This window comes from Juglans microcarpa x Juglans regia, chromosome 1S (assembly GCF_004785595.1).
Source record: "Juglans microcarpa x Juglans regia isolate MS1-56 chromosome 1S, Jm3101_v1.0, whole genome shotgun sequence".
Classification (NCBI taxonomy): domain Eukaryota; kingdom Viridiplantae; phylum Streptophyta; class Magnoliopsida; order Fagales; family Juglandaceae; genus Juglans; species Juglans microcarpa x Juglans regia.
Window position 1 is genome coordinate 25,537,289 of NC_054595.1, and position 27,617 is coordinate 25,564,905.

Sequence of the window (27,617 nt, forward strand, 5' to 3'; positions counted from 1 at the left end):
ACTGGAAAGTGCTTTAAAAATCCTCTAGTACTAAATCTCTATTGTTCCTAATCAGTAGGACAATTTAAATATATTTCTAGAAGCGGTTTTCAAGTCACAATAAAACTCTGCTGACAGATTTTGCTGACGGTTTGCTGGTGCCTGATACTTATCTTCTCAGCATTGGCAATTTCACATTCGAACTCTTCTCTAAATAAAATTTATATCTTGGGACTCGATTTCTACACTTTTGACTTATCTAAAACACTTCCTAACAACTTTTAGATAAAATCAAAATAATTTTAGATAAAGTACTCAAAGTGTTTTACATTCATCCAAAATACAGAACCCAACATAAGATAAAATCTATCATCTTAGTCGCCTAGTCCTATCCAAACTTATCGACATAATCATATAATCATAGCCAAACTCTTGCATCTACAATATTAATTAAGAAAATTGATTTAAAAAAAAATGGAGAAAGGAAAAATGTTAAGGTGTGAAAAGAAAAATAATCGGAAAATGGATCTTAAATTAATCCATTAATCCTGACCAATATAACAAGAAAAGGGTTAATTAATGGTCACAATATCTGCCATAATTAAAAAAAAAATACAAATAGATCAGACCAAAAGTGATAAAGATTTATCAAAGATTCGCATTGAAAAGGTCAAATCGTGTTGGTATCTATCTCATCATGTCCGTAAAACATTTTGTCTCAAATACTAATTTACATCATTGTTCAAGCTAAATATGCAATCCATGACATGCAACATACAAGTGATGCACAGCCAGCAGCAGCTGGGACGAAACCTGCTCAAGCAATACCTGCATTACAATATGCAGGACACACGGCATGCAGCATGCAACAAGTAGTGTGCAGCCAGCACGTTATGAAGACTCTGTTCATAATACTCTGCAACACCCAATAGCCTCCGGCCATCTAGTTTAGCCGTAGCAAGTTTTGTCTTTATTGACTGTAATATTTTCACTGTAAATGATTGTTTCAACAATCATGAGTATTATATGATCATAGCGGTATGTAGTATGTACGGCGCCAAAAGAACTAATAAAATTCAGTCACACAGTCAACAATTAAGCTGGAGATTACCCAAACTTTAGGATTAACGTTGTGGAAGTTTAGAGGATTCATGGAGGTCGAAAGCAAAATATTACAACGTATAAATTAAGAAAAACGATCAAAAAATAAATAAAGTCTCATATATATATATATATATATATATATACATATAGCTTGATGTTCACCAAAATTTCTGGAGAGTGAACTTTACACCAAAGACATAATTCGTTGAAGTTGTCAAGTAAATAGGTATATACGACGTTGTTTGAATCATCGGCTACGATATCAGATTAATGTATGGAGGCGCGGTCGATTGCTACAGATTGATTCTCTACTCTCTGATAGAGCCCTTGAAAACGATACAAAATCCAAATGCCATCTCTCTCAATAAAATAGGAAACATAATTCATGCTGATAACTCGAGGAATAATATATACTACAAGAAATAAGATTTTTTATGACGATTTTATATCTGTTAGAAATAAAATTGCCGCATAAAGCTTTTAATTACAACGATTTTTACATTGTTGCAATCTTTTTACATAAAATTTTGAAATTGGTCTTTTGCAGCAGTTTTTCTACTTTTTAGGATGGACGTATTCACTGCAAATATTAAAGTAGTCTTTTGCAGCGATTTTTCACTTTTTACGACAAAAAAATTCGCCGGCATAGTAAAAAAATTATTACGACGGTTTGTTAATCGTTGCAATTGCGAAAGTGGTCTTTCTTTCAAAATCACCAAAAAAAACTATTTTCAGCGATTTTTTTATCGTTGAAAAAAAATATGAGTTTAGAAAATGTTGATGGAGAAATTACTATTACATTTTGCGGCGACTTTTTCCACCGCAATAAACGCTTTTCACTTTTTGTGACGAGATATATCGCCGCAATTGACTTTTCTCAACGATTTAAAATTAAATGAGAAGACTTTTTTCAACGATTTTTTCAATAATCGCAACGGCAATTTTTTATGGTCATTGGTTTAACTTATAATTGAGCAGAAAATTACAACGAACATGCGGCGCAATAAAAATCACTGAGAAAGATCAAATCCGACGATCTTAGGAGTTATTTCTGACAATTTTTAGCGCTGAGAAATACTGTTTTTCTTATAGTGATAAATACAATTCTTTTATAATAACTTTACGATTATGTTTTAAATCAAGGGTATTTTTATAAGAGTAGTTCTTCCTTTACTAATTACAATTTTTACCTACACTTTTATATACAAAGACTTATTTTATCAGTTTTTTTTTAAATCAAAATTTTAAATTTATATTATAATTTTTAACATATCAATAGTTAACACGTAGAAAAGTAAATTTTTTTTATAAATCTTTCGTAAATAGAATTAGCATTTTCCTTTTTTATAAATAATGTGCTCTTATAATTTTGTCTTGTTAAAATTTAACTGGATACATCCCGTTGAATTTTAAAACTTTCTGATTTTATTGGTCACTGCTCCCGTAATGTGGCAGAGTTCATGGCTCTGTTTCATGGGGTGAGGCATCTTCGTCAGCTGGTTTTGTTACAGGTGGAGATAGAATTTTATTCTAGCACGGTGGTGAACTGGCTCAAAAGAACTACGTGCCCAGTTTAGTACCTTGAAGATTAATGGGATGATTTGCTTCTTATGCTACAGGACATGACATTCATCATTCAGCATGTGTATAACAAGGAAATTCTCCTACAGATTTCCTTGCAAGATTGGGTTCAGAGGAGTTCTATGCTTCTCTTCATGCATATGTGGCGCGTATATGAATCAAATCGCCGCGAAAAGCTTTATGTGGTGTGTAAGAATGAAGACTAAAATAGAGAGTAGATTGATAGCGATGAATACATATAACTGTATTTACTCAATAGGATGGATAGATGAACAGAGAGCCACGCTTTCTTTGAGGGAAAGCACCTCCAATAAAGTATAACTGAAAAATATTTCAGATGATTCTCCCCATTAACCCAGTACATGTTAATATACTAGAAATAGTAAATTACTAAGAAGTCCTTACTCTAAATGAGCTCATGACTCTTACAATACTGGATTAAACTCAAATATAAAATAAGATAGATGTTGGGCCCTTAGACAGCCCACGGCCCAGGTTGCTTCTTCACTTGATGATCCAGCCTCTCACTCGCACGGCCCAATACTCAACCCAGTCTTATTCAGCCCACGACAACTTCTTACACTTAGGGCTTCCTCACAACACAAACACTTCACTTTTAGTTCCCGTATGTTCTTCTCCCAGCCGCCATGTCACATGGCGCGTATATAAAATAGCATGCTTAATTGAATGGACAATATGTAATCCAATAATGATGTGGCGCGTATCACATCCTTCTTCTTTGGGGATGTTTAATTAAGCTATTAATATTAAGGTCGGTTTGTGGGATGATATTAAATAATTTTAAATGAAAGTGACAAGTTAAATAAAATATTATTAAAATATTATTTTTTAATATTATTATTATTTTGAGATTTTAAAAAAATTGAATTAAAATTTAAAAAAGTTAAATTATTTATTATATTATATATAAAAATTTTAAATATTATAATAATAAAATAAGATTCAAACATGTTATCACGAAATTTTGAAAGTCAAACTATGGGGAGTCTTTTATTTTATTTTTCTAATATGAGAACAACCCAAAGTCAAGGTTTGGTATCAACATCCGTACGTCAACCTCCTGCGCCTGGCTAGCTAGCTAGCTCCTTAATTACGCTAAATAACCTGCATTTGAACCAAATGCTATTGTCTACTCAGGTTTTTTTGCCACAGAAATAACGTTATAAGCTTGTTTAATTCGTACATGAGAGTGAAGGGAAGAGGCAAAGAAATTCATGGGGAAACCTTGATGCTCCTCGGTAAGAAAAACCAACATGGATGGTGCAACGGACTCGGTTTTGGTTTTGAAAGCGTGGCTAATTTTCTTTGTTCTAGCGATTGCCATTCTGGGCAACTCAAAACTAGATCATGCAAAAGACAATCAGCATGCTGGAAGAAAACTTGCCGAAATCCCAGGTACTAGAAGTACATATATAGATTATTAATCTTGACAGCTTTGTGAACCTACTTCTTTCTTTCTTTTTTATTTTAATTTATTTATTTATTTTTGCAAGCTAACTTGCTAAGAACTTGTTGCATGCAATGGAAGCGAGACATGGGGATTGTTATTTTTTGGGTTCTAATATCACATTTGTAATCTAGACCGGTTGCTTTTCAGAGCTTTGCTCTTTCTTTTTTTTTTTTCGCATCAGTTTTCCGTCTAAATGGAGAGAGAGAGAGAGAGTTCTCTCCTAGATTTATTGCGCCAGTCTGATTGTCATATTCATGGCTTATATATATATGTGTGTGTGTGTGTGTGTGTGTGTGTATATATCTAATTCTCCCTGCTTTCATTTTTTGACAATGTTCAAGGCTTCATCAGCATCGACTGTGGCAGCACTGAAGATTCAATTGAAAATGGCATTACTTATGTCTCAGATAAAGAATTTATAGATACCGGAATAACTGCGACTGTGTCTGGAAATTCTGAACAGCTGCTAAAAACCCTGAGAAGTTTCCCTCGAGGAAAGAGGAATTGTTACACCCTGAGACCGGATCAAGCCAAAAACAACCCCTACATAATCAGAGCTAGATTCTTATACGGGAATTATGATGGAAAAAATCAGTCCCCAACATTTGACCTACATCTTGGTGTTAATAAATGGATAACGGTGAATTTAACTGACCAGCCTTTGACTCGTGGGATTATTCATGTTCCCACGACGGATTTCATAGATGTCTGTCTTGTGAACATTGGCCGTGGGGTACCCTTCATTTCTGCTTTGGAACTGCGGCGTTTGGAGAATTCCATTTATCGAACCGAAAGCGGGGAGGCACTTGCAAGCATTAGACGATATGATGTCGGCGGAAGTGGACCAATGATGAGGTAAGTCAGCCTACTATCCTGATCAGTTGGAAAATGTTGTTCATTTTGCCTTCAGTTTTATTATAGTCTCCACTCAAGTTAGGAACATTTTAAATGATTGACCGTCGAGACCACTTGAAATGCAGTAGTCAGTGATTGAGAATGACAAAATTCACAAACAAATCAACGTTACTTTTCTTACGAGTGATTGATGCATAGTGAGAATTCTATGCAACAATCACTATTTATTTTCACATCTCATATATATAACTTTTTTTTTTTTTTGGGGTGTAGGAATATTTTTCATAAGGTGTGAGAGTATTTTTCATAAGATGTGGGGTGTGAGGTAGTGAATAATTACTGATGAGAAGAATTTTTTCATTTCTTATTCCTTGCTTGTTTGGTTCTTCTGACCAAATCTGAAACTAAATTCTTCCAACCCAATTAGGTATCCTGAAGATGTCTATGATCGCTTCTGGTGGCCTTTTTCATCGAAGGATTGGATTCAAATTGAAACCAATGCGAGCAATTACACCCATAGCAGTGATAATGCCTATAAAATACCAAATGCAGTGTTGATGACCGCTGCCAAAACACAGAACGCGAGCATTCCCTTGAGCTACTCCCCAGATGATGAGACAAGGGAACAGTGCTCAAATTCTAAATGTTCTGTTTACTTTCATTTTGTCGAGATTGAGAAGCTTGAACTAGGTCAGCAGAGGGAATTGACTATCAACTTAAACGCTGAGACAAACCTGACAGAATCTGTTAAACTTGATTATCTAAACCCACAAACCATAGCCCGAACTTCTCTGCCAATTAGAGGAATGGGACTTAACTTTTCAATAAATGCGGCCGAGGGAACTCAGCTCCCTCCAATCCTCAACGGCTTCGAGACTTTTGCATTAATAAAGCAACCAAAACAACCAACTGCCGCAGAAGATGGTATGTTTTCTTCTCTTCGTTGGTTCTCTGCCAATTAGATAAGCCTTTCATGCTGCATTTATATTTCAAGTTTCTCCCTTCCGTCTTTCCTTTTGAGTTCTCTTCTTCTAATTCCTGTTTGACGTTAAACATTAGTTGAAGCCATCATAGAAATCAAGAAACTGTACAGAATGACTAGAAACTGGCAAGGCGATCCATGTGCACCAAGTAAATACTCATGGGATGGATTGAACTGCAGTAACGACAACCCGCCAAGGATCATCTCACTGTAAGCGTGTTTCCGAAACATCAAAACTTGTCTGAGGCATGCTATGTGATTTCAAGCAATTTTCACCCAAAGGGAAAGAAAATCCTCCACTCTGGGGGCATCAACTTTCATATTAGCTGATATGATAATATGATGTGTCCAGCTAGGAAATGGCTCTGTGAAAAAGACTCCTTTTATTTGCAATGGAAAAAAAAAAAAGAAATGTCTGTAACGCTTTCCTATATTCAACTGAACTTATCATGCAAATGGGGGCCAACTGATTGATTGCATGAAAATAATTTTGCAAGTTTTGAAACTTATTTTTCAAAAAAATGGCAATAACTCTTCCTTTTTTCAAAATTACATACGGGAACTTGAGCTCAAGCAATTTGACCGGAGAGATATCAGCTTCATTCTCCAGTCTCCAAGCGATGCAGTCCTTGTGAGTCTTAATTTGAATTGTGATTGATATTTAGCATTCAGCTACGACAGACTAGAAAGCTAGACACCAGCAGGCACAAGAAAACCACCGGCCTGCATGAGATTACCAATTGGTAGATGAATTCCTAAATTGCTGAAGGTGTTAATGCTTGGATCGAGTATTTGTGGAATTCGATAGGGAGGAACTTTTACTTGTGAAGTTTATACTTATATGCAAACCATGCAACTGTATGAAATTGTCAAGAACAGAAAATTATAGTTTAGCTTATCATCTATGGATACAACAATTCATCCAAAATGTTGCCACCCCTCTGTTTCAGGGACTTGTCATATAATGACTTAACTGGTCCACTACCTGAACTTTTGGCACAATTGCCAAATTTAAGCACCCTGTAAGTTGCTGAGATTTGATCTAAATATTGCCAACATGACTTTCTGGGAAGAAATTCCGGTGATTTACTGAACACTATCTTTGCAGTGATTTAAGAGGAAATAATCTCACAGGTATAGTTCCTGAGGCGCTTCTGGAGAAGTCTAGGGATGGGAAATTGATGCTGAGGTACTTTGCGCCTTTACAACTGCTAGCTGCACATGGCAAATACTACAGAAAGCAAACGTTCTTTGTTCATTGCTATATAAATCTGATTGCATCTACTAATAATAATAAAAAAAAAAGTTCTTACTGGAGATGGCAGCATCATCCATAGTTAATAACTGACTTACCCCGACTCTTACCTTGATTCTCATTGTGCAAGGCTCGATGAAAATCCAGACCTTTGTCCGCCAGCTTCATGCAAGAGGAGGAAGAAAAAGGACTTTGTTATTCCACTTGTTGCATCATCTATAGCAGCAGTGTTGGTCCTTCTGCTCATCTTTAGTGCTCTGGCTATATATAGAAGGAAAAGACAAGGAGGTAGTCCTTTTTTAATTTTCTACTTCTGTGATTGTCATTACAATTCATAGAGGTGAGTTATTTTCTTGCAGCGTTAACTAAAAATAAAAACATTAAAGGAGGGGGTGGGAGATCTCATCAAACGCCCCAAAACAAACGTTGCAATGCAAGAAATAAAATACAATAAAAAAAGGCCGGAACCTAGGTTCCGGTTGTTATAGCTTCTCAACCCAAGATCAAGAAAAAGACCATCTTGAAAGCGTATACATAGAGGTGAGCTTGTTTACCAGAGATGTAGTTCTCGATTATTTTTCCTGTGATACACTGAAGCCTCTAGAATCTAGGAACAAATAATAGAAATTGAATTAAATAAAGCTAACGCTAACTGGTTTCTCACCAGAGGTCATTGTGACCAAGCACACGTACGTTCATGAAAGGAAATTATACAACTGGTTAAAAAAACTGACTTATATCCATCAAGTTCTTAGCAAGGCCATACATGGTTTTATGCCTTCAAAGAAACAGATCCTTGTCAGGATTGAGATTAATAATCATTGTCTCCATAACGTTCTATAGATTGAGAATCTAATTATGGCCTTCTCTCCACAACCTTGTCATCTCACTCTCTTGTTGTTTTGTAAAAGCACCTATTTTGAAAATCTTCAGTTCATGCAATTCAAAAAGAGACCACTTCATGCCATCTTAAGCCCATGTTGACCTTAAACAGATAGGCAACATATCTTGAAAAATTAGGCAAGCATGTAATCCAACTTTCAGCACAGGAGTAATGACTATCAATATTATAACTGAGACCCATTGAAATCATTTAGGAAGTTCTGTTCCACATAATAAAGAACAAATGTCGGATTTGACCCATACAATTCTATCAAAACTTTATTTTCCCATTGTTGAACTTAACCATTACAGGGGTTACAATCTCCTTAAATTTCCAATTAGTCCAGTTTGCACTACACAATGTTACTAGGAGAAGTTGGACACCCATTGTAACAACCAAAGGAAAGTGTTAATCACATTTGTACTTGTGCTCCAAAAAGACTAGTCAAGGTTACAATTAGAGCTCCTTAGAATCATTTATACAAGCAAAGTTCCATGTAGTAAAAAACCAATGTGGGAATTGGCATTCCTGCAACCCTATCATAATTCACTCACCTAATATGAGACTTGCATAATTAGGGGCGTTCAAAACTATTCCGTGACAAACTATAACGGACAAACCTATCTGGAGATTGGTAACAGGTAATCATTGCATATGATTTGATCCTAATAATAGAAGGGAGTGAGGTGTAATGATATGGTGTGAGATGAAATAGGTTTGAGCAATCCCAATGCAAACCTCGTATATTTTAGGTAGATTTGTGCATGTTTTTGTTCTTATTGTCACTTTTCTGTAGGTATGGTTGCCAAATCCAACATCAAAACGAAGAGTCGGCAATATAGTTATTCTGAAGTTGTGAGTATAACTAATGACTTCAAAACAATTATTGGAGGAGGTGGGTTTGGAAATGTGTACCTTGGCACGCTGGAAGAAGACACTAAAGTTGCAGTTAAGTTTCTCCGTCCTTCATCAAACCAAGGGTACAAGGAATTTCAAGCAGAGGTCAGATTTAATACTGCATCCAGTCTCTTCAGTTACTTGAAAGTTACAAAAACTATAATTTCATCCAACTAAGAATGGAGTGCCATTTCAAACTGTAGGTACAACTCCTAACAATAGTTCATCATCAAAACTTGGTTTCTCTCGTTGGATACTGTGATGAGGGTGGAAACAAAGCACTCATATATGAGTACATGGCTAATGGCAATCTGCTCCAGCATTTATCAGGTATTTACAATGTCTTGGCTGCTGATTTTTTTTAGGAATTTCATCATCATCATCATCTCTCTCTCTCTCTCTCCAGCCAAGACACCAGACCAATTAAATCAAACAAAAGGGGTAAGGATGGGGTACCTACTGGCCAGCCTAAGTTTGACCAAATTTTACCATGGCTTTTATTGCCAATTGAGACAAATAGGATTAGGATGTATATGGTTGATGAAAACCACAAAAATTATTATTCTTGCAAGATTATTCCAAAAGCATGGTTGTTTTCAATAAAAACCCAACATATATTTTGGTTGCAGGGACAAATGCAAACATCTTAAGTTGGAATAAGAGACTTCACATTGCAGTGGATGCAGCACATGGTTTGCAAACAAATCAACTACATGAATTTTTTTTCTATACCGACTACATGATTATTAATCTTCAATATCTTTGCATTTCAGTTTGTTGTTTTTGCCTGAATAAGTTAACAGTGGTTTATTGGCTGAGTTGCAGGGCTGGAGTATCTACATAATGGTTGCAAGCCATCTATAATCCACAGAGATTTGAAACCTTCCAACATTTTATTAAATGATCACATGCAAGCCAAGATAGCTGATTTTGGGCTTTCTAGAGCATTCTCAACTGACAATGACTCTCATGTAACAACTCGCCCAGCTGGCACATTTGGATACCTCGATCCTCGGTAAGGGTTTGGACCTACTGATTCAAATTGCTTCTTTTATTACTTAGAATGTAATTTGTATTATTTACAGTTGTTCTAAAGGTACATGCAACACACCAAGCTTGTTATCTTAAAAAGTTTCCACTACTAAACACTCTGCCCTTTAGGATTGTAACACTGACTTCCAAGTTCTCAATTACATCCAAAATCTATACAATTTACGACTTGAATCAATATGCTTTTGAAATACCAATATTTTCCGAAGTACACCCTATTAGAATTTGGATGAACAGCTCACTTTCTTCACCATGATAGCTGCACAAAGCACCAGGATGCAAACAGCTATTACTTAAAATTCATGCAATCACATAATCTTACTAAAGGCGGCAAGGATGTATAGTAGAACTAACAACTAGCATCATTAATTCAAGCTATGAGCTTCTTGTATTTATACAGTCACTTGTGTTTCATGTACAGATCTCATGCAACAGGAAAAGTCAATAAAAAAAGTGACGTCTATAGCTTTGGGATAATTTTGTTTGAGTTGATCTCTGGTCGCCCGGCAATAATAAGAGGCTCTATGGAAGATACTCATACTTGACTGGGTTATTCCTATGATAGAAAGGGGGGATATTCAAAACATTGCTGACCCAAGGTTAGAAGGAGAATTTAACACTAATTCTGCCTGGAAAGCTGTGGAGATAGCCATGTCCTGCACATTGCCAACTGCAATCCAAAGACCAGACATGAGTCAGGTATTGATAGAACTAAAGGAATGTTTGGATCTTGTGATGGCTCATGGAAGAAGTCAAAGGTTCAATACCGAGGGCAGGACTTCAGGAATTTCACTAGAAGCAATCCCTGTTGACCTTGAATCAGACATTGCTGCCCTTGCTAGGTAGTTACGAAACAACCTATATATGGTGGAGAGTTTTTAGTCTATTTGAAAAGCAATCTCCTTGTCTCATGTTTGCATCTCTGTTTTAATTGGTAATGGATGTGTTGTTATGAATTTCTACAGCTGTCTAGTGGACATATAAACAACAATAATTCTGTGGATTGGTACAAACTTGAATCAAACGACCAATTCTACAATACGCATAGAATAATACATCAAATCAATATAAATGATCATCTAGAACCATTTTCTAAGAGACGCTACCTACTTTCTGTTAAGATATAAAATAAATAATTAAATTTATCTTTTTTCATCAGCTTAAAGTTTTATGATAAGTGATGATTTTACATGGTATCAGAATATCAATCTTGAGTTTTAATCCTGACTCTATACTTTATCCCATTTAATTAAATATTTACGTGTTGAACTACCTATTAAATGAGAGTCTGACCCATACATGAGATAGAATGTTAATATATAAAATAAATAATAAAATCTACCTTTTTTTATTAGCTTAAACTTTTGAGATAAATAGTAATTTCATATTTTCCACGTCGCGATTCCTTCGCCAAAACCATTGTTACGTTTGGACCTTTGCGAAACATAAATTTATTTTACAGTTTTTTATATACAATATTATTTGAAGGGATATTTTTATAAAAATATCATCATTTTATATAAATATTCTTATTTTAAAATTTGTAAAGAAAATAGTGAAAAGGGTTGTCGTGTATCGCTTTACTCTATGAACTGTGCAAACATTGCAGAGGTCACATGTCCATAAATAATGATGGACCACCTCGAGCCTAAGGAAACCGATGGGTCGGACAAGAGGAAAGGTGAGGTGACATGGCATGAGCAAATTCCTGCCAATCAAAATAATTAACAGAAATGTTTTATTTACTAAATTAAATTTACAAATAAATATATTATAAAATTATTTTTATTATAAAATAAATTTAAAATATCATATAAAATAATATCATTTTGTATATTTATTTTTATGATATTTTTTTATAGTTATAGCACTTCCTATGAATTATTTCATATTTACATAATTCAAGCAACGACATATTCTTATTAAGAAAAATGATACACATACATATCTTTTTACAACTCTTTACAAAATCATATTTTAAATGAAGAATATTTGTATAAAATAACTTACAAAATTAATTTTGTTTTACAAAAATATCATTAATTTAAAATATAGTTGTATAAAAAATTATAAAAATATTTGTACATGTATCATTAATCTTTTATTAAGTTATTAAAAATCATATTTACATTAATAATTTTAATAATGTACTCTTCATGTTACATAAAAGATATTAACTAACTTTTGTTTTATAACTGGATGCTAGTGATTCCATAACCCATTCATTTATTGTCTAATTAGTTGTAAAAAAAAAAAAAAAAGTAGTAGATATATCATTATTAAAAAATAATAAACTACCACCATTTTACAACTCTTTAAAATGGAAAGTATTTATGCGAAACTAGTTTCCCTGAAGAATAGATTGTAAAATAAATTATAAAGTAATTAAAAATGTATTATTGCCCACAAGTTTTTCCGAAGAGCAGTGCTAGCACGAGACCTTTTTCGAGAATAACGAAAAAAAAAATTCATTTATTTTTTTATATTTTTAAATTTTTTTTTTAAAAAATCACAACATTAATAAAAAAATATTTTCTTAATTATTAAGTAAAAAAATATAAATAAAAAAATTTATCAATAGCCAATCGAGACCCAATATTCAGTCCCTCTAGCATTTTTGTTTTCAGAAAGTCAACGTGACATAAGGAATTCATTTAAAATGTAAAAAGTTTCATTTTTATGCTTTGGAAAAGGAAGCAGGTGAAAGATGGTCTAGTTTAGATATCGATTTGAGTTAAGTTGAATTGAGATGATAAAATATTATTAAAATATTATTTTTTAATATTATTATTATTTTAAAATTTAAAAAAATTAAATTATTTATTATATTTTATGTTGAGATTTGAAAAAATTGTAACGATGAGTTTAGTATCCAAACGAAGCCATTGAGTGCGTGAATTTATTCCCTTGCTAGACTTTTTTTAAAGAATAATGATAAAATTATTATCTATCTACTATTCTAATTGTATTTGATTTTTTTTAGTTTTATTTTATTTAATAATTAAAGAAGTAAATATCAGTAAAATTATATATTTTTTAATTTTTCTTAATAATTAAGGATATTAAAAAAACTTTAAAAAAATAAAAAAAATTGAAATATACTTGAATAATAGATGGATAGCAATAGAGTAGTAAGCCTATCACTATTTATTTTTCAAGGACGGTACTACTTCCACATAGAGTCCACCAAAACCAACCACCGAATAGGTAAATATTTTTTTGTCTTTTTTCTTTTTTTTCTTCAAACATTTTTTTTCAATTCATGAAATATTTTTTTTAAAACAATATAAATATAAATTCAACAATTAAGTAAAAATAAATAAATAAAAATTAGAAAATGCAATCGGTAAACTTCTTATGCGGGAAAAGCATTTCCCTTTTTTCAATCTTTTACAATTTAAGAGACCGTCTTTTAAAGTTTAGTTTATTTTTACAGATGAGATGAGATAATTTAGAATTAAAATTAAAAGTTGAATAAAATATTATTAAAATATATATTTTTAATATTATTTTTATTTTAATATTTAAAAAATTAAATTATTTATTTATTTTGTGTGACAATTTGAAAAATTTATAATGATTAGATTAAGTAAAATAAAGTGAAATGAGTTAAAAAAATTTGTGAAAACAAACGTAAAAATTAAAGAGCATGTGAGAGAGAGAGAGAGGGCTCCATTGTATAAAGTTATTATTAAAAATGAAGAGAGCCGCCTCCATATTGTTAAAAGAATAATTATATTCTAATGTCTCTACTATATACCATATATGCACGTGACATAATTTGAATTAAGAGATAAATTTTAAAATTTAAACCTTACAAATTAAATAATGTTATTTAAATATTGCATAATGTAAGGACTTTAGAATGCAATGTTAAAAGAAAGACGAAAAAAAAAAAAAACATAACATTTTATAATATTCCAATACAAATTCCTTCACTAAAACTATATCATTTTGTGTTGTAATAAACTCATTTATTTGAAAAATCAATTTATTGCTTTAACGCTTGTAATACTTTTCAATGTAACTCAATGTATCTGTAATAATTAGAAATATTTCGAATTTATTGTTTAGCCTAATGATTCAATTTCAAATAGAACCAACCATGCATATACTAATACACATCTCTCTCTTTAAGAAAAGCTGAACGGCAATGGGACGGTGATGGGCTGATGGCGACTATTTATTAAACATTTTATTTCTTGGAACCCCAGGGCAGGGGACTGAATTTATGTCATTGAACCAACCCCCCATTACCAACCAATGGATAAGAACAGAGAAGTTCATAACCATTTGGTCCATTTCTATCCTGTCCATCATTAAATTTCTGACTAAATGTATAGGCCTCCTCAAGATTCAAATATGAAACCACTTGGATTGAAATGTGCTTTTCATCCAAAACATGAACATGTCACCTGAAACTGAGATTTTTCCAACTTTGGTAAAAGAATGCTCAATGCAGTACAATGAACATTAGTCTCCAATGTACAAGGAAGGACGCATGACTGGCCCATCCCTCCACCCACCATGGTTGGAGACTCAAATCCTAAGTACTTATGAACAACAATTGAAAGGACACATCCCCTTTTGAATCCCCACATCACTAATGACTTTATTAATCTCTTCTTTAAAGTTCTTCAAATCACTGGTGTGGCTAAGTTGTTATCTGCATAATTAGTTCCAGATTCTGAACTCTTTGATCAAAATTACTGGGATCGTTATAGATGCTCGATGTTACCAATATTTCTTGATTTTCCATCGATCTTTCATTTAAATATGCTGTAAATCAGATCATCCCTTCCATGGATGTCGATGTGATCAAAACCAAGCAGGCTGGCTCTGCAACCATCGCAATAACTCGCACGCCAATAAAGCCGACACCCAACTACCACACCATACGTTTAGCCATTAAAGCATTGATAATCGACTAGTTAAATGTCAATACAAGTCTAAATTTTAATTAGATAGAAGAAAAAATCTCCACATTGAACTAACTAATGATTCAAAACTTAAGACTTGATAAATAGTAAATCTTAAGCCCTCTTTAAACATGACTAGCTACTATTCACAATAAAAAGTAATATTTAATTATTTCATCACTTTCCTCTCTCTTTGAATGATAAAACATACATGACATGTACATTATTTTTATTAATTGATAAAGTAGATACATTATTTCTATAAAATATAAAAATTTAATAAATATATAAATTGTATTTATAAAAAAAAATTTAAAAAAATAAAAAATATTATATTATATTATTATTTTAATTTTATAATAATTAGTCTAATATAAATTCATCTAATTAAAAATTGATATTATAGTTAAAAATTAAAATTCTAACCAATCTTTAGACTTCATAATGGCTAGTGCTCTTAATAAACGTAAATTCACAATCCTTTTATCTCTTCACCGTGTGAGCAACAAGAAAAATCTCAAAACACACGCACAATCAACATAATTTCTACGGAAATTTGGGAGTCAGGTCACATATACGACAAAAACTGTAAGCTAATTTCAATGCTGCTTTAACTTCTCATTTAATTTGAGAAGACATGACTCATTTAATATGTCTTCTCAACTTCCATCTTGTTTCTCCCTTCATGGCCAGCTTGAACTGGGTTGTTAACTATTTGGTACTCCTTATAAGGTCTATTCCCAGCTGAAAGACTGTCTTATACCAATGCCGACGCAGAAGATGACTATCTATTCCAAAAAAGTACTGCTTTTGATGTTATCATATGCGTTGTTAGGATTCGGAAATGGTCAAGAATCAACACAGATTGTACCAGCAATCATAACATTCGGGGACTCTGCTGTAGACGTGGGCAACAATAACAATCTCCGTACTTTTTTCAAGGCTAATTACCCTCCATATGGGAGGGACTTTGTCAATCATCAGCCTACAGGGAGGTTTTGCAATGGTAAACTAACCACTGATATAACTGGTGAGTACAAAGCATCAATGCTAAAATGCCTACACATGGATCAGATTGTCTAATTTAAATTAACGGCCCTTTTGCAGCTGAAGCTCTGGGCTTTAAGACTTATCCTCCAGCATATCTTAGCCCACAGGCATCAGGGAAGAACCTTCTAATTGGAGCAAACTTTGCTTCAGCTGCCGCGGGTTACGATGAGAAACCAACAATCCTTCATGTAAACAATTTCATGTTATGCCACTCATTTTGTATCTAAGCCCTTGGTTATAAGGTTATGATTTATTGAAACAAGTGAACTCTTGTGGCAGCATGCAATCACGTTGTCTCAGCAGCTGGAATACTTCAAAGAATACAAGACTAGGTTAACAAAGGTGGCTGGTAGTAAGCAAGCAGCAGCCATCCTCAAGGATGCAATATATATTTTGAGTGCGGGTAGTGGAGACTTTCTCCAGAATTACTACATCAATCCTTCAGTCAGAAAAACTCATACTCCAGATGAGTATTCCTCATTTCTTGTTGGCTCATTCTCAAAATTTGTGAAGGTACATCATTGTTGTTACTGAAATTTCAAGTTCTGGACAAACTAAAAAAAATAACTGCAGACATATATTTAGTTGCTAAAGGGAGCTGGCTGCATGCTCTGATGAAAAACAGGAACTGTATGGCCTGGGAGCCAGGAAACTTGGTGTGACTTCACTCCCTCCATTGGGTTGCTTTCCTTTTGCATTCAACTTATTCAAATTTAATGAGAAGGGATGCGTCTCTACTATCAATACCGCTGCTCAAGGATTCAATAAGAAGATGAACTCCTCTGCAGCAAATCTCCAAAAGCAACTTCCTGGTCTGAAAATTGTGGTCTTTGACATTTTTACGCCTATCTATGATCTTGTTCGATCCCCTTCAAAATATGGTAAGGATCATGTTCTTCAACCGATTTGGAAGAGTCTGGATGGTGGATAAATACATGGAATACTTCAAGGAATAAATGGTAATCAACTTCTGCTCTTATGTTTTTGCAGGTTTTGTGGAAACAAGGAGAAGCTGCTGTGGAAAGGGAACATTAGAGACAACATCGGCCTTGTGCAATCCGAAGTCACCAGGAACTTGTTCTAATGCGACTCAATATGTGTTTTGGGATAACGTCCATCCATCTGAGGCTGCTAATCAGGTTATTGCTGATGCAATGATTGTCCAAGGCATCGCCCTCTTCTGACGATGATATGTGGTTTCGTTGTTTTTCCTCTCTCTAAATCTAAGATTGTGTTTGTTAAAATAAAATATAAATAATTAAATTTGAGTAATAGTATATATCATACTATCATCTCATTTTTATTTTATTATATAAGATATAACATATTTATCACTATTGAATAATAAATTAAGAGTCATCAAATAAAGAATTATCTAATGGAAATAAATGTCACATTTTTTTTTTGTGTATCACATTCTAGATTTACTCATATTTTTTAAAAGGAATTCACAGAACTTAACACACTAAAATTAAAAAGATCATTTGTCATTATATTTTGCTATGGTGCAAATCGAGGCAATGACGCTTCACTTTCTGGTCTCAACAACTCATTATGTCCCCCACAACAAACAAAGCAAGCACATGGTCGAAAGAGATCTGAATGTTCTATTTCGCATAAGAATACTTCGTTCAAAATGTGGTCCTGGATTATTTTTTTTCTTCTATTTTTTAGGATAAATGTGGTGCTGGTTCCTGCGACTTAGATTGTATTTGGGTAGGGAGGTGATTCAGATATTTTATAAATAGTAATAAAAAAAAATTAAATAATAATAAAATAATAAATAGTAGTTGATCAAACTGCCGAAACTAGCCCTCAGAGGTCTAAAAAATATCAAAGCGTAGCATATGCTCTAAGTGATAATGAAGCAATTTTAAAAAAACCAAGAGTGAAAAATAAGATGCTTTTCGATTAAAAACTGGGGAGAAGACCTGACTAGTCAATGTCACTAGCACCTGGTTACTATTTTGAATATTTAATTATGCCTGAAAAAAATTCACATAAATATTAATTTAGACAGGAATATGAGAGGATATGTGAGATCTTTTCCTTTTCACTAGTTACTGATTGGTAGAAAGGGAGAGATATTATGGATGAGAAACATAGTCCACAAAGAGAATCACATAATAGAGAAAGTTTTACAATTCAACTTACCATATCTAACGCATGTCAGTTTGTGAAATAGTTTTTTGTGATTGGAAATCTTCCCTAGAAAGTAATGGGAGAAGGGGATATCAGTAAATGCCGTGATAGCATATAGTGTTGTTACTGATCTAGGGTGCATCAGAATAGTCGGAACATGAGTCCCGTTCTTGATGAGATTTCACGTCCTCTATAAAAACGAAATTCGTTTTGACATAATTTAAATAAACCAAAGAAGCTTGTTGCCAGAGAAATGAAGCATCTCATGCATGATTTAAACATAGGATGACCATTGTTCAGAAAATATACAGTGATCCTTTATGAAAGTATTGCGTGAACAAGCACACATATATAGCCCCATCTATAGTAGGATAATTCCACACTAAAACCTTACGAATCACCCCTGAGCATAGGGTGCACTAGGTAGAACTACAATCAACATGCAGCCCAAAATTAAAGGAAAAAGGAGAGAGGGAAGAGGGATACCCCAGAAAAACATACAAAACTCCAAATAAGCAGCTGCTCGAATTGACATGTTCTGCTAGTTACTTTGCAAAGCCGTTGCTGCTGCTAAATGCTTGCTCTCAGTCTCATTCATTCCCATTTATTGACGGGATAGGTGTTTCTTGCCGTTTCTTATCCTCTGCGACATCATTGGGGCCCCCAAGAGTAGTAGTTGTTGCTTGTAAATAGTTATTCCCATTTATTGGTTGGTTTTGTGGTGCTTCCTCTTTCTCATCCCCGAGTACATATTTATGGTCCAAGAAGCTGGGTTGATTAGTTGAAGCCAGTAGCCTTGCCCACATCCTGTCAGTTATCACAACCTTGTTCTGTTTCTCAATCACCCGCTGCACGTACAAGATGCATTCAACATACGGCTCCATGCACGCAGCTAAACATGAATAAAAGAAATGAAATTGTCTTTTCTTTGAGTAATGCTACTCTTCATCATGAATTTAGCATCTTTAGTTATAATAGTTGATGTGGCACAATTAAGCGGCCTTTTATGTGAATCACTTAATTGAAATGCCACTCAAAATATGCCATATGAACTGGTGAGATTGAAAATACAAAATTCATGATAAAGAACGTTATTTCCCTCTTTCTTTTCAAACCATGAAGGAACTTACGTAGAATGGTATGTAAGCATGTCTCCCGTTAACCTGACCAACTGTGAAGCCCGTATAACCTGCCATTGCACCATGAATGACACTGTGCGCAAGGAGGGTGCAGTACACATTATCAGATGCATTGCTTGGAACAGCACGGATCATGTAAGTGGGATCTGCAAGATGAGCAAACAAAATCTCGTCACGTCATTTCCGGCAGATGGTAGGACAAATCGAAGAATGAACAAATAGTTTGACTGATAAAAATTTCAATAAACTGACCTATGTATTTGAGATTTATGGCCATCTTCTTAGTTTTCGAGAAATGATCCTAGAGCAACACAAAGATATGTGATTAATATGGAAGAACTTCATGCTGCAATCTAGTCTGTAGAAATTGACAGTTTTTCTCTGGGGAAAAAACACTTTCAAACCGCCAAATGATGTTCCTCTAATCAAATAAATGGAGCTTAGTAATGTTGTATAGGGGCTAACAATTCCTAAATGCTTCCAAATGCAATCTGGTCATTTCTATTTGTCAAACTGAAAAGGGGACGTACGTTAAGCAGTCGAAATTACTTTATGCAACTGGCATAATGTCCAAAGCATAATGAAGGCCAAGTTTCAAAGCCTTGTGATAGAGCTAGTCACTATACATCTCAAAATTACAAGGCATGGCAAACAAAACATTTAACACCAAAGCGAGATAATACATCCTAGCATCTATACCTTAATCTTCTGCGATATCCACAGACCCACATCTGGCAGTCGCTTATTTCCAGAAGCATCCTGCTGGTCTGTGGTTCGCATGCTTTCAGAAAAAAACTCCTGTCCTGCACCTTCAGCTATTACTATAACCATGTGCCCATTTTCTTTCAGTCTTTTCTCAATGTATTCTAATAGCCCACCAGCTCCTTCAAGATAAAAGGGAGACTCTGGAATCAAGCAACAGTCCACATCTCGGCTAGCTAGAGTTGCATACATTGCTATAAATCCTGCATGAGAATATCTCAGATACAACAACTAGGTGAAGCTGGTTCAAGAAACATTGTTTTTATTTATAATTGGCCAAGTTGACTAAGAATTGATGCAAGAGAAAGGCCTCAAAAAGATACAAGGCCCTGAATGAGAATATTAATTGACATGGTTGTTTGATATTAGATGGACATGTCCTATTCAGCACCTTAGATTGAACAATGATGATCATTCAAGGGACCTTTGGGATTAGATAAAAGTAAAGAAGACCAAGGAGAAAAGCGAATGAAGGTAGAACTGAAAGCACCTGTTCAAGTTCTACCCAAAAATTTTGTGGTGTCACATCTCTTTTGTGTTAAAATACCTATTAGAGTTATGAAGCCTACCACTGTGCCGGCCCATTAACTTGACAAGACCGATACCATTCTCAATGCTTTCTGATTCAATATGGGCTGCATTAATAGCTCGTTGAGCCTCTTCAACAGCAGTGTCAAAACCGAATGACTTGTCCATAACCTGAACGAGAACGAGCAGAAGATCCAATATGACCTTTTCAGTATCAAATCAAAGTTTGCATCAGGAGAGGGGTATCTGTGTGATAGAGTAATGTGGTTCAATTATGTGTCTGCCAGATTCCAGTAATTGAGTATGGCTTGAAGAGTACCGGAATGTCATTATCAATCGTCTTGGGTATTCCTGCTACTGCAACTTTAAGGCCACGCCTTCTAATTTCCTGCATTGTACAGTGACCTATGAATTACTCACCAATTTATTTGTATATCTTAGCTAAATAACTAAATTTTAATTATATTTTATTGAATATATCATTTTCAGTTTGATAATAATGTTATAAGATAGTTGACAAGATATCTATATAGGATCAGAACTCAATGCTTTCAAAATTCACGTTTCTAGCTCATTGTGAAATCATCTCTGCAAAAAAGAAAAAAAATCTCGTAATCCCATCACTCTCGAGACACAGGCCATTAAAAATCCTTCAGTCTAGAGCATCGCAGATCAGCATCAGTGCCACATAAACTGCATTACCTCAAAAATTACGGAAGCCCCTTTCTGAGTTCCATCTCCTCCAATTATATATACCTGACACAACATGAAATTGTAATAAGTTCCAAGCCCACAAATGGGAGGAGTTGTTTGCAAAAGCAGATGCACCAATGTAGGAATTATGAAGGAAAATGGCAGGCTAGTGAACCTGATTAATGCCTCGGTCCTGAATGCTGTCAACAATTTTAGAGGTATCATGGCCCCCTCGTGATGTCCCAAGGATTGTGCCACCCCGTTTATGGATGTCATTCACCACCTTTGGTGTCAAAGGAATTGTATTTCGGGCATAGAAACCTCTGTATCCCCCCTATATGTACAAAGAGACCTCTTTAGTTGATATGATTTGACCATGTATTCTTTTAACATCAAATTTGGAATCCGTGTCAAACATTATTATGAATAAAACAAGAACCAAAACCAGAGTTGAGCAACGAGATCAAAGTGTCAGTCTCTTTATGGAGGTCTGAAAGTTTGAGAGGAAGGAAAGGAAAATAAGAAAGAATGCCAATGAAAACATTTCAAGCATCTTTGTCATTCTAATTTTCTTTTCCTCGCACATTCTACTTTCCTTTTCTTTGTACTTCCTAAGACCCGAATGCAGCCCTAAAATGGGTTTGAATGAAATAACAGATGCATTTGCTCACCTCTATCCCAAGAACCTTGTGGACACCATACATGTGGTATAAGCCACAAACTATTTCCCTAATCACTGTATTTAGACCAGGACATAGACCACCGCATGTTACAATACATGCATAGACTTCCTCTGGTTCGAAATACACCTGAGAAATTTTCAATGAGCCATTACTCTGAATAACATGGACATAATAAAAAAAAAAATCAGTGAAAAAAGAAAGTAAAAGTCAAAAACCTTTTGACGAGGTCCGGCACGGCGAAAATGTATCCCTCTTGGACTATTCTTCTCGACAACAATCTATACATAGGAAACAAATTAGAAAATTGCACCCTAACATTTCAGCAAAGCCTTTAAACTACAACAACTCAGATCAAGAAATCCAATTTTGATAGGGGGAAAAAAAGTAAGAAAGTTACTAGCAAAATAATAGTTCGATCTGAAAGAAAACCCAGTGGAGATCATTACCTTTTGAGCAACAGTATCATCCATATTAACAAAATACTGCCTGATCAACCAAAAGACAGCTTTAATGAATCATGGAATTTGTATATACAAAAGCCGCAAACAGCCAAAAAAAAAAAAAGGCATAAACTTACTTCACAACCGAGTATGCAGGATTGACTTGTAATGGATTCGAATATGTCTGCATGATGACATTTCATGAAGAGTAAGCTGTTTGTCACATAAAGACCCTTCCTCTTCAGGCACGCTTATTACAAGCAATCTCAGTGTTTACAAGGTCCGACTTTGTGTTGATCTCAAAGTCACAATCTTTTATAAAGTACTAGTCTTTGAAAAAGAACGCTATTTTATGAAAGTCAACAGTTTTACACTACTATTTGCAAGCACTAAAGCTTCTTTCCTTAATTGCTTCGTTCTCTATGTTTCTGGCCCTTGGGACTTATGTTCACTCTGTCGTTAAAACGAACATGTACCAGATTTATTTTCTCAGGACATATACTTTCTACACATTAAAACAAAAAAAGATAAGAAAAACTAGCTGAATTCCCTTTTTAGTGATTGACCTTTTTTCACGAGAAAAAAAAAAATGGATCCGCTTAAACTACTATTAGATGCTAATTTAATTTACTCTACGGCGTTGAGTCTTTTTCGTTTTAAGAAAATAAACAAGCAATAGTACGTAAAGCTTGTCAGTTCCCTTTCCTTCTCATTCAGTTGGTTCTCTCTGCAACGAAACGCGCCCTTATGAAAAACACGCATACATAGAGCAAGTCAAAGTTATAAACTGTTTGAGAAAAATCATGAATCTCTTTTCATTTACTTCTATATGTTTTCTCTGCAACCAAAAAGATAATCACATGTTTTTCTCAACAACCAAACACCCTGAGAGAGAGAGAGAGAGAGAGTTACTGGGAGGTCAGGTATGTAATCCGTCAAGTGCGGAACATCCTCAAGAACGTAACCAGAGGGGCCGGTGACGATTTTGGGCTCGGAATTGACCAAGTTCTCCATGGAGGCATTCCTGGAAGTGGGAGAGAGGACGGAGAAGTATCGGGGGATGTGATTGGGGGAGGGAGAGTGAGTGTTTGTGGGGTCGAAGCACCGGAACCTTGGAGTAGAAATGGAAACGGAGCTAGAGATGGTAGAGTGACGAGAGTCCATGGAGCCCGATGGAACTGCGAGTGTGAGCAGGGGACTTTGAACCCAACGACCATATTTGTAGGAACGTCGATCGGTTACCTGGCGCGGTGGCAGTTAGTGGACTTTTAGCATATTTATTAAAGGACGATTACGTCACCCCTAGTTTCCAACTCATAGGCCCAGGGGTCTTCTCCCACTACTTATTTTTTTTTTCTGAGAAATATTTATTATATTTTCCAAATGGCAGTTGTTCCATTATTAGGCATAAAAATAGAAAAATTTATTTTTCATCTATTTTATTATTATTTTCTTATTATCTCATAACATGGCATTAAATAATAAGTTTACAAATAAAATATAATAAATAGTCTCAAATCATTTAATGTCATATCATAAGATGATGAAACTTGAAATGATGAGTAACATTACTCTATAAAAATTGATGCCATGCACGATATTTTTTCTTTAATTCTTGTTATTTATTTATTTTTTAAAAAAATTATTTATATAATTTTAGGATGTGTAAGTTTCGATCACTCGTTTTAAAAAAAGTGGACATATAAAAAGAGAAATTCTATATAAAAGTCTTACACCACACACTTTCACTTAATCAACATGTGATTTATCATTTTTATCATTTTATCTTAATACTTAAATATGTGTATATTTAAATAGAATAACGAGCAAAAATAATAAATCATATGTTGGTTAGATGGATGTGTGTAGTATAAGGCTTCCTTGTAACATTTTTTACATAAAAAATATTTTTTTAATGGTAATTAACTCTATTTTATTTGAATAAAATGCACAGAATTTGTACAATCTAAAACTATATCTAATATTAATTTATTCTTTCATGAATCGTTGATATCCTTCAAACCTCCTCAATGTCAATCCTTTTTAATCATGCTCAGGTAAGATATATACTAAATATGTGATAAGATCTTAATGTTTTTTATTTTTTTTTTTTTTTTGGGTAAAGGGTATGATCTTAATGGTTGAAAGTATAATGAGTAATTAATATAACGATAGATTGATGAATATAATAGTTTGCTTAAGTAGTTAAGTGTGTGATTTAAAAAAAAAAAAGTGAAGTGTGTGACTCTTTATTTTTATATCTTCATGATGTATACATGAACCGTCCATTAACCACCGTATTAGAATATTTATTGTATATATGAGCTGGGTGACATATTGAACGCATCATCCTCTCTTGCCAAAAATAACTTTTGTATTAAACCAACGTCTTCTGGTCCTACATTTCGATTTCGTATGTACCACCCAATGAAAGGTTACGTACATGATTATTCATTGACATCCTCTTCAATTTAGTGGCCGAATCAAACGGTCAAATACAAAGAGAGAGAGACACAACATCAAATCATTAAAATATTTGTACCTAGTTTATGGTTTATTCCGCCCAAAAATACTATACAAACAACATATAAGACTCACATGATATATTTAAATATGAGCCCTACTAGTGGGCCGCCTGAGTGTTATTGCTTGGCGTACCCGCTTGATGTGGGATGCCACATGGCTTATTTTTTTTTTAAAAAAAAAATCTAGCTAGAGACTCTGCTTGCCTCCCTCCGTTTCCTCAAGTCGCCAAACTCATTTTCAAGAAAAAATCTTGTTCCCTCTTGGCTCCTCCTATCGCCTCCCTCCCTATGTTGCCAAGCATTCCGTTCGTTAGTACTGTTCTCTTCGTCTTCGAGCATTTGCACCAGTCATTGAAAGTCCTTTTGTCGTGTTACAAATAGAGAGAAAGAGAGTGAGAAAGTGAGTGAGTAAGAGAGAGAGAGAATTGTGGTTGGTCGGTCATCTGTTGTGTTTCTCTTTTGACTTTTTTTCTATCCAGAAATGAGTTTGGTTTTTTTTAAAAACTTAACGACGTATTTGTAGGGCAATTAGGGCGGTGATAGTGGAGCGGTAAAATAGCATTTTCCTTTATATATAACCATATCATTCAACTCTATCAGAAAAAATAAAGCTCATAAATAATGTTGAAATTAAGAAACCAAAATGTCAATACATTAAAAGTTCACCTAATAAATTTACGTAGTGTTGGACAAAGTTGAAGAGAGGTACATGGACTTTGGTAAAAGGATGGACATTGGAACCACTATGTTAAATTTGTCTATCAACTCTTATTTGTCTTCATATAAAATCCAACAGTCTCCTGCGAAATGGATATGGAATTATATATATATATATATATATATATATTATTAAACTATTACTAGTAGAAAGTTGCATTTAAATTGCATATCTTAAATAAATGTTACCTTCAACATTGTTAGCTTATTTGCGACTCCATACAATCAATATGTCTCCGTTCATCATCTGAGGTCATGTTCATGCATGCTGTGATTTTAATTAAATACAGCTTCTGACACAAAGTGAAATGATCTCATCGCACGCATACATTGCATGCATTATTAAAATATATGACGAACAATGATTTACTTTTTTTCTATTGCATAATTAGCTCCTAATGAGGTAATATTGATGCTGATGGCATTGCTATAGTCCGCTCGCATAGTAGAAAGGTCAACTTGCACAAGTAAATAATTAAAAAATATATCAGAAAAAAGCATGAATATTTCCCATTGCACATAAAACAAACTAGTGACAAAGTCTTCTATGACTGTATGACATATGCTCCTATTATTATTATTATTATTATTATTATTATTATTATGGCTCACAGTGTCACACACGATTTGAATAGGCTATAAAAAGACAATTGCAGTCTATGTAAATGAGCAAATTATTATTATTATTATTATTATTATTTTAAATCAAGCGTAGCCATAATATTATTATATATAGTCATAGATTATTCTTGCGCATTCTATTTGAGAAAAAGATCCACTATCATGTCTTGGATTTATCTACTGTTTTTAAAGAGTAATGATACACTACAATCTTTTTTATAATTATTTTTTAAATTGATGATATTTATATAAAATAATGTTATTTTTATAAATTATTTTATAAAAATATTTCTCATTTAAAATAATGTTGTCTAAAGATTGTAAAAAATAATTGTATACGTATCATTTTTCCTTTTCAAACGGAGCACACTAAACTTCTACGCCATAAAACTGTAGAAATCATTTTTTTTTGTAATAGTTGTCTGATAATAAGAATGATGATATTATGTCTCATAATTTATACTACTGATCACTTTGTCTTTTGATATCGCACCATAGTGTGATGCCACGTATCTTATTAAAATATATATATTGAAAGCAAAATGGTGCTGGAAAATACAAAAGGAAAATATTAAGGCTGCATTTGAATGTTAAATTAAATTGAATTGAGTTGAGTTAAGATAATAAAATATTGTCAGAATATTATTTTTTAATATTATTATTATTATTTTAAGATTTGAAAAAATTGAATTGTTTATTATATTTTGTGTTAAAATTTTAAAAAATTATAATAATGAGTTAAGATGAGTTGTATTTGATTTAGTTTCTAAACATACTTTATTCTAGATTTTCTCTACAGATTTATGTTTGTATTTTTAATTTTTTTAAGAAAAAATCTCTAGAGCAGCTACTGTTTTGGGAGCAGCCGGATTACATTGGCCTAACAAAAATGACCAATTTATCCTTGCAATAAAAAGTACGTTACCTCTCAGATTTCACCCATTTGAAATGCCCAACAGAGCTCTCTGCCATCCCCCCCCCCCCCCCCCCCCCCCCCCCCCCCCCCCCTCCGCCGGCATCCTCTCCCTGGTTCCATCGGTACGAAATTTGAAAATCAGGCCCAGATAGCTTTGAAGGTTTGCAGCGAGCAATATCTATTCATTATAAGCAGCCAGTTTGTGAACTTTACCTTCTAAAATAATAACGTCACGGTGGGCCATTCAAAACCACCAGAGTATCTGACAAAATTAAGATTGTGTTTGAATGTTGAAATGAGTTGAATTGAGTTGAGTTGAGATGATAAAATATTATTATAATATTATTTTTTAATATTATTATTATTTTGAGATTTGAAAAAATTGAATTATTTATTATATTTTGTACTAAAATTTAAAAACAGTA

The 27,617-nt window shown here is 33.8% G+C and overlaps 2 protein-coding genes and 1 pseudogene across 3 annotated transcripts; 2 read left to right on the top strand and 1 right to left on the bottom strand.

Moving 5' to 3' along the window:
• Nucleotides 1–3,817: 3,817 nt before the first annotated feature.
• LOC121244404 lies at nucleotides 3,818–11,019 on the top strand (annotated as a pseudogene).
• Nucleotides 11,020–15,695: 4,676 nt separating this feature from the next.
• Nucleotides 15,696–27,489, top strand: LOC121247700 (GDSL esterase/lipase APG-like). 2 transcript variants are annotated; one of them, XM_041146109.1, is made up of 6 exons: nucleotides 15,696–16,006; nucleotides 16,084–16,214; nucleotides 16,306–16,539; nucleotides 16,652–16,907; nucleotides 17,017–17,247; nucleotides 27,468–27,489. In XM_041146109.1, exons 1-5 carry the CDS (start codon nucleotides 15,742–15,744, stop codon nucleotides 17,208–17,210), a joined length of 1,080 nt encoding a protein of 359 aa, XP_041002043.1. In that variant the 5' UTR covers nucleotides 15,696–15,741; the 3' UTR covers nucleotides 17,211–17,247; nucleotides 27,468–27,489. The 2 variants fall into 2 exon arrangements, with proteins under 2 accessions (XP_041002043.1, XP_041002042.1); XM_041146108.1 differs by lacking the exon at nucleotides 27,468–27,489 and having other exon boundaries at nucleotides 17,017–17,295.
• LOC121247698 (ATP-dependent 6-phosphofructokinase 6-like) lies at nucleotides 18,416–23,643 on the bottom strand. Its single transcript, XM_041146106.1, has 13 exons — nucleotides 23,326–23,643; nucleotides 22,551–22,597; nucleotides 22,420–22,459; nucleotides 22,189–22,251; nucleotides 21,962–22,099; nucleotides 21,466–21,624; nucleotides 21,300–21,353; nucleotides 20,917–20,985; nucleotides 20,639–20,768; nucleotides 20,007–20,272; nucleotides 19,560–19,608; nucleotides 19,299–19,453; nucleotides 18,416–19,016 (listed from the first exon to the last, which is right to left on the bottom strand). The coding sequence occupies exons 1-13, from the start codon at nucleotides 23,575–23,577 to the stop codon at nucleotides 18,759–18,761; spliced, it is 1,680 nt and encodes a 559-aa protein (XP_041002040.1). The 5' UTR covers nucleotides 23,578–23,643; the 3' UTR covers nucleotides 18,416–18,758.
• Nucleotides 27,490–27,617: the final 128 nt, after the last annotated feature.